Source organism: Drosophila willistoni, assembly GCF_018902025.1.
Source record: "Drosophila willistoni isolate 14030-0811.24 chromosome 2L unlocalized genomic scaffold, UCI_dwil_1.1 Seg168, whole genome shotgun sequence".
Taxonomy (NCBI): domain Eukaryota; kingdom Metazoa; phylum Arthropoda; class Insecta; order Diptera; family Drosophilidae; genus Drosophila; species Drosophila willistoni.
In genome coordinates this window covers 1029929-1044645 of record NW_025814047.1, presented here as the reverse complement: position 1 = coordinate 1044645, position 14717 = coordinate 1029929, and the positions used below count along the sequence as shown (strand labels likewise).

General features: G+C 36.5%; 3 protein-coding genes across 5 annotated transcripts; 1 reads left to right on the top strand and 2 right to left on the bottom strand.

The window, feature by feature from the left end:
• Positions 1-5633: 5633 nt before the first annotated feature.
• On the bottom strand, positions 5634-7592 carry LOC6643316 (putative elongator complex protein 4). The gene is made up of 4 exons (XM_002066139.4): positions 7286-7592; positions 6370-7205; positions 6073-6307; positions 5634-6019 (listed from the first exon to the last, which is right to left on the bottom strand). Exons 1-4 carry the CDS (start codon positions 7434-7436, stop codon positions 5904-5906), a joined length of 1338 nt encoding a protein of 445 aa, XP_002066175.1. The 5' UTR covers positions 7437-7592; the 3' UTR covers positions 5634-5903.
• Positions 7593-8072: 480 nt separating this feature from the next.
• Positions 8073-12539, top strand: LOC6643404 (activin receptor type-1). Of its 3 annotated transcripts, none has more exons than XM_002066140.4 (7): positions 8073-8164; positions 8683-8809; positions 10137-10212; positions 10274-10941; positions 11012-11422; positions 11481-11706; positions 11776-12539. In XM_002066140.4, the coding sequence occupies exons 1-7, from the start codon at positions 8101-8103 to the stop codon at positions 11923-11925; spliced, it is 1722 nt and encodes a 573-aa protein (XP_002066176.1). In that variant the 5' UTR covers positions 8073-8100; the 3' UTR covers positions 11926-12539. The 3 variants fall into 3 exon arrangements, with proteins under 3 accessions (XP_002066176.1, XP_046865669.1, XP_046865670.1); XM_047009713.1 differs by lacking the exon at positions 8073-8164 and adding an exon at positions 8186-8242; XM_047009714.1 differs by lacking the exons at positions 8073-8164; positions 8683-8809 and adding an exon at positions 8879-8955.
• Positions 12540-12561: 22 nt separating this feature from the next.
• On the bottom strand, positions 12562-14525 carry LOC6643405 (tubulin--tyrosine ligase-like protein 12). Its single transcript, XM_002066141.3, has one exon. It carries the CDS (start codon positions 14522-14524, stop codon positions 12584-12586), a length of 1941 nt encoding a protein of 646 aa, XP_002066177.2. The 5' UTR covers position 14525; the 3' UTR covers positions 12562-12583.
• Between the last annotated feature and the right edge of the window lie 192 nt (positions 14526-14717).

The window sequence follows — 14717 nt, the reverse complement described above, 5'->3', positions numbered from 1 at the left end:
GAATGTTTACTGTACTTCAAATGTAAACATAATCTAATTTTCTGCAATTTACTGTAATGATGTATAAATAAATAAAAAAATCACTCTAAAAAAATTGCGACATCTTTTTCTTATCTAAATAATATAAAATGCCTTCTATTCAATTTCTCTTACAGTATAAAACCAGAGGGCCGGGGCTAACTTCGACCGCGTCAAAGTTTGTATACCCTTGCAACTTTTTTGGTAAGTTCTCCCTTACCTATAGCCTTCAAAGTGGAAAAACGTTTAAGCTAAAAGGGCTAATGTGTCCGAAAGAACGGCCTACAATCTTCGTTTTTCTTCTGCATAGGAAATAACGAAGATATTGATCAAAGTCACTGTTTTCCACCGATCGTTCCTATGGGAGCTATATGATACAGCTACCCGATCCTTATCAAATTTGGCACAGTCATTAACAGATATATTAAACTAACAAATGTTTAATTTGAAAGCAATCGCGTCAAAAGTAACGAAGTTATTGACAAAAGTCACTGTTTTCGAAAGATCGTTCCTATGGGAGCTATATGATATAGTCGCCCGATCTTAATCAAATTTGGCACAGTCATTAATAGTTATGCTAAACTGAGAAATATAAATTTTTATGACAATTGCTTCAAAAGTAACGAAGTAATTGACAAAAGTCACTGTTTTCGAAAGATCGTTCCTATGGGAGCTATATGATATAGTCACCCGATCTTGATCAAATTTGGCATAGTCGTTTATATGTGTAATTAACTTAACAATATTAAATTTCACGACAATAGCTCAGAAAATAACGAAGTTATTAAGAAAAGTCACTGTTCGTGACTTTGCCATTTGTATGGCAGCTATATGATATAGTGATCCGATCCGGCTGATTCCGAGATATACAACGCCTGCAGTATATACAAGCCTACATGCAAAATTTCAGCTCTGTAGCTCTTACGGTCTAGGAGGAGTTTGCGTTGATCCAGACGGACGGACGGACGGACGGACGGACGGACGGACGGACGGACGGACGGACGGACGGACGGACGGACGGACGGACGGACATGGCTATTTGAACTCGTCTCGTCGTGCTGATCAAGAATATATATACTTTATATGGTCGGAGATGCTTCCTTCTATGCGTTGCACACTTCTGACCAAAATTAATATACCCTTTTTGCAAGGGTATAAATATATCCTAACCAAGGAGTGAACCAGAGAACATGGCTCACGATTATTCGATCATGCGCAGGTTTGTATACCCTTACAAGTCCCTACATTCTGTGATCCTTTGGCAAATTGCAAAATTGTTGTGTCGAAAGAAAAGAAAGAAAGACCATGACGAGGTGAGTTTATAAAGTTAGTGTGTCTGCCCATCTGCCATTCCATCTGGATCAACATGCAAATTCTATATTCCATTAAAGGTATAGTGCTGAAATTACAATTTCAAAATTTACTCCTTACCTTTCCTCTTATAAGCCTAACCAGACGACAATACAAATAGAATGAAATTATGTTTTTTGGCTTCTTTTGATCAGAAAATGTAAATAATAAATAATCCAAACTAAAAAGGCCTCTCATCGGAAATTCATGAAGTTGAAATTCCCGGACTTGATCCAATTTCTGCTCACTGCGAGAGAAATACATAGGAAAAAAGATTTAATGGCAGCGTAGACTTTAATAGAACTTGGACTGAGTATCGCAATGGATTCGGAAATAAGCTGGGAAAAATTGCATCGCATCACCGATTCCCAAACCTATAAACTTTACGGAACAGCTGACATGACCATGGAGTTTGATTTAAATCTGCCATTCACCACTGTTGATCAAGATAATGATCAGTATATTTTTAATTGTGCTAAACTGTTTGGAGCATTGTGCCACAATAATTGTGGCTTGATGTAAGTAACCAATTAATTATATAATTAACAATTGTGATATTTGTGATATTGTTTATCATTATTAGAGGCCTTAACGGACAATTTTGTAATGAAGAAGTCCTCGATTGTTCATGTGTGTCTTGGAGGGATTGCATTCGTCCCAAGTCTGTCCAGATGCTTATTCGTCCAAAATAAAATGTGACTCTATACAAAAAACAACAAAGGAAAAATATACAATCAAGAAAAAAGTTTAACTTAATATGAAAACAAAGTAATTTTAAATCCCCGTTCCCCATTCTCCGTTCGTCCACTCTCCGTTCTCTTTTTCTTGGATTACTTTAGCTATCAGCCTAAGAATCTTTTCATGGTATTTAAAATAAAATCATATTCTTATTTTGTGTCATGAATTGAAATTATAAAAATTAAATCGTCAAAGTGTCTTTGTCATTTTTTTTTTGTATTCAAGTGGGAATTGGGTAAGTACGAAAAAAATACTTGTTTTCAGAGCGATTGACTTACCTTATTGATCCCGTATATTACTCGTCTCCTATGCAAAAGGAAGACATTTCATTTGGAATACAAATCGGATCAATTACCAAGTCGTACATACATATGTCTCGAATGGAAGATATACATACAGTCGAGCCTCGATAATTCAAAATGGCAAGGTAAAAGATTTTTTTACAATTTAGAGATGTTTTTGATTTACCGGGTTTTCCAAGGGACAAAGTTTTTGCCAGGGACCAGCAGTGTCTTACGAAATATTGAGGATTTGTCTGAGGATTTAAGACTCGTCTGTATATGTATTAGAGAGCTGCATGAATGAGAGAAAAGTCAAAGTCAAATGAATCCATTCGAATTGAATTCAAATGAATGAGTGACAACTACACAATGAAATGAATGAGTGTGAGTTAGAACTTGTCATATCTGTAAAAATACGTAACTCTGTTTAATGAAAGGCAATGAATTGAGTGTCAAAGCATCGAATTGTACTAAGGCACTCGAATCATTAGAAATATTCGAATTGACTCATTTTTGCTGGGATGTTTAAAAGCAAAAAAAAACTAATTATTTTATCAAAAATGTAGGGAAAATAATAGCGAAATGGGGGCTAATTAAATTAAAATATGCTATACAACAAAAACTTTAGTACGCAGTTGTGGATTTGACAATTTGGGACTAATCTTGTAAAATCTAATTTGTCTAAATTAGATTCTTAGTTGCCACGAACCGCGAAAACATAAATAAGGCTATCTAATATATTATAAAAAAAAAATCTTATTCTCCAATCCATCATCATATACACGATGGGTTTACCTTTTAATATTACTTCACTAGTTGGAAAAAAAAATTCTTTTCTATCTCCGTGGGGGTTTGAACCCGATAACAACAGTATTGTAGTCTGAGTTAGTCCCCACTGAGCCACTGACCACACTAGTTTCGTCGTATAGTAATCACATATAGTTCAAAAATATAAAATACAAATAAAAACTAAATACTAAAATCAGAATTGGGATTCGAATGCATTCGAATCATAGCAACTTATTGACTCACTTTCTAACTCATTCAATTCGTTTTGTTTCGTTTGAATGTTGTGCGACTGATTTACTTGAAGTCGATTTTCAAAGTCATTCAATTCATTCATTTGGTTTTGAATGTTGTTAACTCGAATTGATTTTTCTATCATTCATGCAGCTCTCTAATATGTATATATTAAAATCGTTCGATCATAAAAAACTGAAGAACAGGTAATAAATTAATAAAAATCTCAATTCTTGTTAAGTCTTAATTATCCAAAATTTCACTCTGATATTAATTGAAGGATATAAAATTAATTAAGTGAAGAATTCATCGACATTTTAGTCTAATTAATTTATGTACGTTCCTTGCAGGAACTTCCTACTCATCAAACATTCAATGTGGCATTAGAATTGTTCTGATTAGAAAGAAATTTTTATACCATGCATCATAGGGTGAAATGGTATACTAAAGTCGCCAAAATGTATGCAGGAGGTAGAAGACTCTCCGACCCCATAAGTATATGTGTATGTATATTCTTGATCAGCATCAACAGCCAAGAGTAGAGCTAGAAAAACCAAATTTGATATAGAGACTCCTGTAGTAGCTACGGTGATTAAGTTTATTTCTGCCCCCCTTTACTTGGTGCATGGTATACGCAAGTCAGCGACACGACTTACTTCAAATAAGAACATGTGGCTTTACAAGTTATTGATCCTTTAAAAAAAGGCACTACTATTATTTTGCTCTCACCAAATGAAGACAAGAGATTAAATCATTATTATTTTGGCCCTTTCCAGTTTCTAGTTGTTGTTTTTAATATTAATATTAACGGTGACAAATATATGTATGTAGATGTGCACAAAATTCAAATTTCTGCCAAAAAACGGTCGGCAAACTTTTACAATATTCAATTTTATAAAAATCACCTGAAAAATTACAAAGTTTTTAATAAAATTCACTCTTTTCCATTTATAAGCGACATATGCTTGCTTTCTTTTCTGCCCCAAAGTAAATATATCCCCTTTCTGCAGAGTATTCCAAACAAAAGTATTTAATTTAGTTGTCTACACCAGCTGTTTATTGAGTTCATTTTGAATATATTGATGTATTTTTTGCAAATTGTATTTCAAGGTTCAAGGTCAGTCTTTATTTGTAATATAATTCCCGTTTTTAAATCATATTTGATAAGATTTATTTGGTTTTTTTTATTGTTCTAAAACCCATGCAAAAAAAGTAAACAAAAATATTACAAAAAATTGAAAATAAACTCATTTAATTAGTTGAGAGACACTAGTTAGAGAACAAAACTTGATTGAGATATTGGAAAATCTTTAAATTAAACAATTTATACGATTAGTTTTCAGTCTTTTCACAGATTGTTTCAAGAGCTGATATATGTATGTACGATATAGTTTTCTGTTCTTTTATGTTTTGTACAATTTTGACTAAAGTTAATAATTGACATATACCAAATTCGTGTCATCTTTATAAAAGTGATGAATATTTGGTTATTAATACTAACTTTAGATAAATCTTTCGTTTGGCAGCAATTAGACATATGACTATATAGTCATAGATATAGAAAAGTCCATTAACTTTGGATTATGCTTTAACTATAATTAAATCGGCAAGAGGTCGTTGGTTATTAAAAAATTGTTTGTTTTCTTACGATCTGAACGGAATTGTTATAAGTTCAATAAGAAGTTCAGCTATTTTTTTGAAATTTGGCATAAATAATTTGAATTTTTTACATAAATAATTTGAATTTTTTACTTCTTTCAACAAGATATAAACTTTGGTGATAAGTTTTACCAAAGACTTTTCCACTTTTTCTGAATTTTAATCAGATCAGATTGTGTATCGTATTAATAATAATTTAAAGAGTTTTTAAAAGAAATTTTAGAGTTTATTTTCCGAAAATGTCCTTAGCTTTTGTTGATCCTAACCGATTTAAGTCTATTCTAAGCAATTCTCCAACTAGTTACTCTCTTTTATCTCTCTTCTGCTTCACAAATAAATTGCCTAAATACCAAACAAACAAAAAGAAACAACAAATTGTGTAGAAATAAATTTTAAACAAATTTCAATGGCCTTTTCTTCTTGAGTTTTTTTTTTTTGTGTGTATATAAGTAAATAGATGTAATAATATAACTAAATAAATCCTTACAAAAATTTTGCTCACATGTGTTTTTTTTTTTGGAAAAAGATCATATGTTTATCCGGGGACTTGATCTATGTATGTATGTGTTTTGTATATAACTAATAAATCTTGTAGAATCGGTTGTACTAATCATCATCATCATCATCATCATCGTCGTGATCATCATCATCATCATCTGCATGCGCAATATAAATATGTATGTTAATTATAGTATTGACCACGCTTTCAGCTTACTTCAAGTGCTATTTTAGTGGATATATATGTATTCAGAAACAAAAAAAAAGGGGGATTGGGGGAAAGCAATGCATGCAAAAATATAATAAGATAATAAGAGGAAAATCTATCAACTGTTGCAGTTAGAAATCCAATGAAGCAGAGGCCTGATTGGAATTGATTGGCAAGACATTGCCACCACATTTAGCTGGGCCCATAATATCGTTTGAAGCCGTTGACGAGGATGACTCTTGCAGTTCTGTGAAGGATTTCAATTAGTTTTTCATCGTTAAAAACGACATGTTTGCTTACCTGGAGGCAGATGCAACTTTTCGATGACAAACTTCTTGCGGCGCAGCTTAAAGGCCAAATCTGTGGTCTCTGGCATGTGAACGGCCAATGTATTGAGAGCCGTCATCTTGTGCAAATGGAGCAGACCACTGTATTCCTTGAAAGCAGGATGGGTCTCCCGGTCCGAGCCGGCAAAGGATTCCAACTCAACGGCATAGTCAACCAATTGGCGTATCTTGGGCACCAAAGTGGTATCCTAGAGAACAAGGAGGAGCAGGAGTTAGTTTAGCTATCACACAGGGTCATCGAGTTACTCACATATTTGGCAATCAGATGCATGGGCATTGTGATAAAGCAAACCGAATTGCAGCTACGCACACTGGCCATCAAAATGGTTAGAAACTTGAGCAAATCCTCACCGAAATGCTCATCATACCACAAAGGAGAGCCCAAAGAGGTAAGACAGACGCGGCAAAGATTCTTTTTAGCTCCAGGATTGAAACTCTTATCCCGCAGCAATTGTTGGATATCCTGCAGCAGGCGACCATAGCGGGAATTGTGAAACATATTTGGATCGATAACCGACGACGATTGGGTATCAGTGGTTGTTGTTGTTGTGGTGGTATTAGTTGTATTGGTGTTGCTGGCAGTGCCCTCCGATTGTTCATTGTTATTCTCGCCATCCGCCAGAGCCTCAACGCTCTGGATGAATCCGTCCCAGATCTCTTGCATCTCCTTTGGCGCCTCATTAACCGATGTGGAAGAAGAACTTATATCTTCCTGAACGCCGATTGTTTTATAGCCATCCCATACTGTGGTGTTGGCATAGTACAATTTCTTCGGATCCATGTGTTCCATCAAATTGAAATGATGGCCAATTTTGGTCGGTGCCTGCTCCGAATTAACTAGCGGCAAATCATTGTAACGCCAGGCAATTCGTAGACCATTCTTGTCCAATGGCTCCGATTGGGCTTCCTGCTCTTCACGCTGCTCCACTTCTACTTCGACATCCGTTAGTGGGCGTGGCAGGCGGCGTAACATCTCTGCCGGCAAATCATCCAGACTGCCTAGAAATATCTTTTGCTTGGATAGAACCCCCTCGGCCAGAAAATACTTGGCCAGCACCTTGGCATGTGTGACAAAGCGGTCCTCCTCTGCAATTATATGCTTTTAGTTATCCAGTTTGCCACGCCTTAAGGGCACCTTTATGTCGGGCTGAATTTGGCAAACTTACCGCATAAAAATATCGAACCAATTGGCAATCCTCCACCTAATATCGTGTCCAGCGAAGGATTCCCACTTGACGTGATCACCTGTGCGGTGTGGGGACTAGTTCGGGTCCCTCGTATTGGCTTCTGAACTGTACGATTTCGGAAGCTCCTCATTGTCCTCGTTCTTTGTCCTTTACTTTTATTTACGAAAAGTTGCAAAAAAAAAAATTATTCGCTAAATCGCTAAAATCTTGCTCCAACAACAAAATAGTGGTGGAAGAGCGAAGAACTATCGGTATGGATCGCTGATGAAAATACCGCAATATTCAGTATATTTCTATTTGGTATGTTTCCCACCTTGATAGTTTCGACTTTTGACGATCCTGTTCGATGTAATCAGCAAAAATTTATACTACAACAGCTCAAATAATAATCTTTATAACCACATACAATTAAAAGCCTGGCTGACTACGATGAAATAAAATCAAAATCTGTAGGAAACAAAAATATTAAAATTCTAAATTGAGTATTACAAATGATGTGCTTTAAATTAGTTACAATATGTAGCGTTTATAGCGTATTTCTTACTTTAATAACTAACAATGAATTCGAAAATTAAAGTCAATTGGATTGAACTGAAACTATCTATTACAGCGTTTCGTAGAAACTATTGCTTGAGATTGCGTTGTGTTGATTAAAAAAGGCGGACTCTTAAAAAATATAATTGTTTAATTAAATATACATACCCCATTAAAAACCATCAACAGTGCGATAGTTCCTCCAAAACATTGTACAATCGATAGTGTTATCGAATGGTTTGTCATCACTTGGGCTCAGAATGGAGTCGTCGAACATTAAATTATTTTTTCTATTGTGTTTCTTAATGAAAATAAATGTAAAAGGTGTGTGAAATAAGATCATATTAAATAATTAAAGCACCTACCTGTGTTTTAACAACATTGGACATTATCAGGTGCCAGGTGAAAGAACTGAAAAAAGTGTCCCTAAGCAGTTAGTAAATTGTGCATGTATTTGTGTTTGTAATAGTTTTTTGTGTGTTGTTTTCATCTGCTGCGATTCTTATTCAATTATGTTGCGTATAAATCGAAATAACTAAATAAATGTTTGTAGATATATGGAAAATGTAAGAAAAGACAAGATTAAAAAGCATCCTGTGGGTTATATAAACGCATATTGTCAGTTGTGTGGGCGTAAGAAGCATAAAAAGTGCATTTTACTTACATCTGTGTGTGTGTGTGTGTGTGTTAATGTGAGAGAAAGACCGAGCCAACAAACACTCGCATATGTTTATGAGTGAGAAAGAGAGCAAGTTTCCTCTGTGTGCTTGTGTGTGTGTGTGTGTATACAGATTTTTGGATTTGTAGTGTGAGTAAATTTTTGGATTTTATTATTGTTGCAGCTGAGATCAGTGGTCGACTTCTAGAAGAGAATCAAGATATAGCCGATACGGATATGGAACTAAATGGTGCAGGAGCAGTTAAAGAATTTCCAGCTGTACCACAAAACTCAGTACAATTACATGCCAGGTGAGAAAAAGAAGAAATTTTAAATTCCCCAACATAAGCCCCCCATTCCTAACCATACCCCTTACCACTCCACCAATTCACCACATGCTGCTAACTCCTACGAAATGTAGGAGACACATTAAGAGCAAAAGACGCATGAAGAGAAGGTAACATTTATCACTTGATCCTGTTCTAAAACATTTTGATTTCTATTTACTATTTATGTTAGATAAGTTTCCGATTTCAATTTGTCTTGTATTTTGTTTTGCAAGTGGAAATAGTTTTTAAATATGTTGCTATTTTTCTTTAATAAGAGCAGATTAATAGGAATTTAAGTTTAGTAGGGACTATATACATAGTCTATAATACTATAGAGTAACCACAATTATAAATTTATAATAGTCATATATTATATATATACTATATATATAATCGATTTCTTTTCATTTAAAATGCTAATAGAAATTTGTTATTTAGTTTAAAAAACATTTAGAATTAACATTTAGCTCCCTACATTCAAAATTCCTGTTACTATGAGTCTCGTATTCGAAAAATTAAGTTAGTCGAACAATATTCAAATGAATCCTCATTTCAATAAATTATGACAAACTCAAACTAAGGAATTAAGCATTGCTTAGTTGTAGACGAGGAATAAGGCGGAATAGCTTAAAGAAGGAGCTAAAGAGATAAAGAGACGGGAGATATATTGTCGTACTTTAAAACGAAGTTAATAATTACCTAAAGGTCTAAAGATCCGTTTGAATAGAATAACACTTATGACAGATAATTCTTGTTTTTAGAAACAAGAAACCCTTCCTTCGACTTGCTAAGTATGTATGTAGTTAATAATTATTGAAGTTTGATTTGACACGTGAGACGACCCTCTCACCGACTTAGGTATACCATGCACCATTAAAACCAATATATTTGAAATTTATAACAACAAATGCCTTCATTCATTTATGAATAATTCTGTTTTTACGAGCATATAAGCACCCTAGCGCCCCCACGAGCCAACGATATGCATCAAATTACATTTCAAAATCAGATGTACTTTTTAAATCCTTTTTTAATTGATATATCCAAACTTCTACTTTTTGGATGCACAAATCGTCGTTGAGTCTAATAAAAATATGTTAAATTCACATTTAAAAATAAAATGTACATCGAAGTAAAGTAACAAGAAAAGTAATAAAAACCTTGAGTTATAAATAAGTTTGGGATTTACTTTGCTTCTTGGCCATTGAACAAATCCACGAGACATATTGCTTTTTGTTTTAAATTTTATCATTTTGCTAACTTTTCTTGCCTGTCGATAAACTATGTATAACTTGTGTAATTTCCACAGATTTAAATGCTATGCTTGCGAGGCACCTTGCCTAAATCCCTATGAGCATGCCCACACCTGTCAGAATGCCATTCAGGTAAGTCTTTGAATCTTGTCGAGAATTTGATGAAATTTATTCTCATGGATTCCTTTTGCAGTGCTGGAAATCAACAACACGCGATGCTGAGGGACAGGTGACTGTTTCGCGTGGTTGTTCCACCTCACCGGATCACTTGCCGCTGATTTGTAGCCAAAGTTCTCGAAGTAAACACAACTCAGCATCGCCAGCAAAACGGAATACGGCGAATTTCGTAAATGTCGAATGCTGTACGGGAGATTTTTGCAATAGCGGTGAATTTCCGGAATTGCCACCATTCATGGGTAACGATGTGACCGTCATAACTGCTGATAGCAGTAATATGAGTAAAATGGCCTTGGCCATATTGGGTCCATTCTTGGTCATTACGTTAATGGGAGCTGTGGCCATATTCTTTATGCGTCGCAGTCATCGCAAACGTTTGGCCGCTTCCCGCATTAAACAAGATCCGGAATCCTATTTGGTTAACGATGAGCTGCTCCGAGCCACCAGTGCTGGGGATAGCACACTGAGGGAATATTTACAGCATTCCGTCACCTCGGGATCAGGCAGTGGCCTGCCATTGCTGGTGCAACGCACTTTGGCCAAACAGGTGACCCTTCTCGAGTGCATTGGTCGTGGCAAATATGGTGAAGTGTGGCGTGGTCATTGGCATGGCGAAAGCATAGCCGTTAAGATCTTTTTCAGCCGTGACGAAGAGTCCTGGAAGCGTGAGACGGAGATTTATAGGTAATCAGAGGAATAATTTAATGATAAACCTGACAGAATTTAACAAATGTTTCTTCTGCGCTTTTTTCAGCACTGTTCTGTTGCGGCATGAGAATATTTTGGGTTTCATTGGCTCCGATATGACATCAAGGAATTCCTGCACTCAGCTCTGGCTAATGACTCACTACTATCCATTGGGCTCACTTTTTGATCATCTAAATCGCAATCCCCTAAGCCACAACGATATGATCTGTATTTGTTTATCTATAGCCAATGGCTTGGTACATCTGCATACCGAAATCTTTGGCACTGAAGGCAAACCGGCAATGGCCCATCGTGATCTGAAATCAAAGAATATATTGGTAACCTCTAATGGTACATGTGTCATTGCCGATTTTGGTCTAGCTGTAACCCATTCCCATGTCACTGGACAATTGGATATGGGTAATAATCCCAAAGTGGGCACAAAACGCTACATGGCCCCCGAAGTGCTCGATGAGAGGTGAGGATGAGGAGAATAAAGTCAAGAATTTAACTTCAATTTATTATTTTCTTTGCAGCATTGATTTGGAATGCTTTGAGGCCTTGCGCCGCACAGATATCTATGCGTTTGGTTTGGTCCTCTGGGAGGTGTGCCGCCGCACCATTTCTTGCGGCATTGCCGAGGAGTATAAAGTTCCCTTCTATGATGTGGTGCCGATGGATCCAAGTTTTGAGGATATGCGTAAAGTTGTTTGCATAGACAACTATAGACCCTCAATACCCAATCGCTGGAGTTCCGATTCGGTGAGTTTCTGAAAAAATCAAAAGTTTTCGTTTCCTATAATTTGGTTTTTGATTTTCCTTTCCTTTTAGCTCCTGGCTGGCATGTCCAAGTTAATGAAGGAATGCTGGCATCAGAATCCCAATGTTCGTTTGCCCGCCTTGCGCATTAAAAAGACTATACACAAATTAGCTGCCACGGATGAGAAAATACGTTTAGATTTCGATGAGGTCTGCGTTTAGAGAGTTAGATTTAGTGGCATTAGCTAACTAATTAGTTAGGATTGTAATTTAAGTCTTAATTTTTAGTGCATATGTATAAAGTGAAGAACAACTAAGTCTAGATGACATTAGGCTATCACCACCAGGATTTATGTTTCATAAGTTTCATCCCACACACACATAATTCTATAATTTTATTAAGAATTGGGGCATAGTTCGGTCATGCCCTCAAATGTTTCATATGCAAACAAAAAAAAACTTTGTTAAAATCAGAAAATTAACTCTTTAATTATTTTTGGTAAACTTTAGTTTTGTTTTGGGTGATTTAATCTTGACTTTTGTGCCTTTAAAATTGCCTTATGTGTAAAATCGAAAACAACTTGACTTTTTTTTATATTATAAGGATTTATATAGTTTAAGTTTACACACATTCTCCCTCATTTTATCCATAAAAAGTGCCATTTGCATTTTGCGAATTGAAGAATCACTCTTTGACATCCTCACTTATTGGATCACTATAAGCTATGACTAGAATTACTATATATATAAGACGTCGATCGATCACATCTCCTACATAATTTACTCTTGTACAAAACAAAACAAAAAAAAACCCCAGAAATATACACACAAATTAATTAATAGGAAAACAAATGGAAAAACGTTTAAATATTTTTTTTTTTTAATTCAATGATTTGAAAATCTTGTCATTCTGTTGATTAAGGAAAAGTAATTTGAAAATATCATTAAAGAAATCAGGATAATAGTCACAGGCCCGTTTACAATCGGGAGTCCAATTGATTTCCAATAGTTGCGGCTTCATTCGATCATCCTGCCATTTGAGCATTATGTCGGCGGCATAGAGAGCTCGCGATTGATTGCAAGGAGCCAGACCACAGGGCGGTGGCGCCTCAGTTGAACACTGTAATAGTTGGCGAAGCATTTGACATATATCCTCCTCTATTTTGGACCAATCATGATCGGGATATTGTTGCTGCCAGAGCTCAAGGAACTCCTCACATTTCACATGATGCAATTCGGCCTCATCGGGACGATAATTCATCACGGTATAGTGCTTCTCGTAGTCGTCAAAGTGATCTAATGAGAACTCATGATTGGCGAAACGTAAGAAGAACTTGCGACAAACATATGCCTCCAGAGGATGAACCTTGGTCAACAAAATTACATAGCGTATATCGAATTTCACTTGCAGCTCTTGATCATTTCGCATGAATAGAACCGGATTTTCAATATATTTCTGGGCTATCTTTGGTCCAGTGGCGGGCAGGCGTACAATTTGCTTTAAATTATTGGTTATATGTGTGTCCAGACCACGGGCCAGATTCCATGGCTTGATTATCCAATGGTTGTCCACTTGTTTGGCTGCCCTCGTTTGATAATAGGCCACAAATTGCCTCAACTCGGTCGTCAGATTGTATGTGGTGGGTAACCATGTGGGATATGTCTCCAAGCTATCCGGATTATGATGCTGATTCTTGGCGGCGCGCCGTGCCATAATGCAAAGCAAATCCTTGATAGTAATGACATATTCAAAGGGAAATTGATTGATGAACTTGTGTGGCGTAAGTTCGAAGAGTTCCTTGAATGACTTGTAGTGACGTGTCAGCCAGAGGACATCCGCTTCATCTTCCTGGTCCACTAGAATAAATTCTCCGGCTGTTAAATGCTCCTTCACAACTTCATACTCGGCATAGACCTTAAGAGGCAGTTGGGGTATATGATTGGAACTGGTTGCTACATTTCCCAATGGCGGATAAGTCTCCGGTATATGGCCACTGGTGAAATAATTTGCATCAGGCTCCACTTGCTTGAAATCTTCTTCACTTAGATCAGCTTCCTGCCAGGGCAATAGAAGTGCCGACCTCTGTGGTGCATCCTTGGCAACATATTCCACAAAATCGCGTGTCACCTGATCACCCTGCTCACAATCTTTGATGGGAAACAATAGACTATATGTTGTCTGATTGTTTAAATACAATAAGGGAACTATCCGGAAATTTGGCTCATCCGAATGTGTTACGGCTGATCCTACCTCATCCATGATATACCAAATAGGCAGACGCTGATCATCGGTCAAATTTTGACCCACCGCGTCGGTGGCCCGTATGGAATAGGCATGACAATATTTCCACATACGTCTCATGATCTTCTCTACTCGATTTTCGTGCTCCAAATCAACACCGGTTATGGCGGATAGACGATCGGCTAGTCTCTCGTGATCCTCCAGTTGTTGGCGTACCTGATCCAGTCGAAATGTCCAGGCGTGATCTACCAAATAAATAGCCTGCGGGTCGGTGGCCTTTATGCCTTGTTCCCGTGCTACACCCAAAGCGAATACAGGATGAGGGCTATCATCGTTCTTAGTTGGATCCACTTCCTCATCCTCTTCATCGTCATAATCAATCAGCATCAGCTGCAACGCCTCACCGGCATCAAAGTTATCCGTACACAATTTTCGATACAACGCCGGCCAAAGGTGTACCGGAACTGCAGATGATTCCAATTGGGCCTTGTGCAAAGCCACAAATTCATTATACTTATTTATACCATCCATTTCTTCAAGGAGTCGCCGGCTCTGTCGCGTGCCCAAAAAAAAGTACATAACCTCCTTATTTCCGCTAAATAAGGCTAAAATTTGGCAGGAATAAATTTGTCCACAATTTTAGAGGCAATTTTTTTTAAAGTAACCGCTTTTTTTTTTAAATAAAACGTTAAAAGCCCCCCAATATATTAGAATGTATAACTAAAATAAGGCCACAGTTCGATAGTTTTTCCTTCGTTTTTATAGACTTTTT

Bases quoted from the DNA above. Each gene is read 5' to 3' on its own strand.
- LOC6643404 (XM_002066140.4), top strand. From the start codon at position 8,101: ATGGAGTCGTCGAACATTAAATTATTTTTTCTATTGTGTTTCTTAATG. The intron at 8,165-8,682 runs GTGTGTGAAATA...TTATTGTTGCAG, and splicing joins AATGAAAATAAATGTAAAAG to CTGAGATCAGTGGTCGACTT. The intron at 8,810-10,136 runs GTGAGAAAAAGA...TAATTTCCACAG, and splicing joins TCAGTACAATTACATGCCAG to ATTTAAATGCTATGCTTGCG.
- LOC6643316 (XM_002066139.4), bottom strand. From the start codon at position 7,436: ATGAGGAGCTTCCGAAATCGTACAGTTCAGAAGCCAATACGAGGGACC. The intron at 6,308-6,369 runs GTGAGTAACTCG...CTTGTTCTCTAG, and splicing joins TGCATCTGATTGCCAAATAT to GATACCACTTTGGTGCCCAA. The intron at 6,020-6,072 runs GTAAGCAAACAT...AATCCTTCACAG, and splicing joins AAAGTTGCATCTGCCTCCAG to AACTGCAAGAGTCATCCTCG.
- LOC6643405 (XM_002066141.3), bottom strand. From the start codon at position 14,524: ATGTACTTTTTTTTGGGCACGCGACAGAGCCGGCGACTCCTTGAAGAA.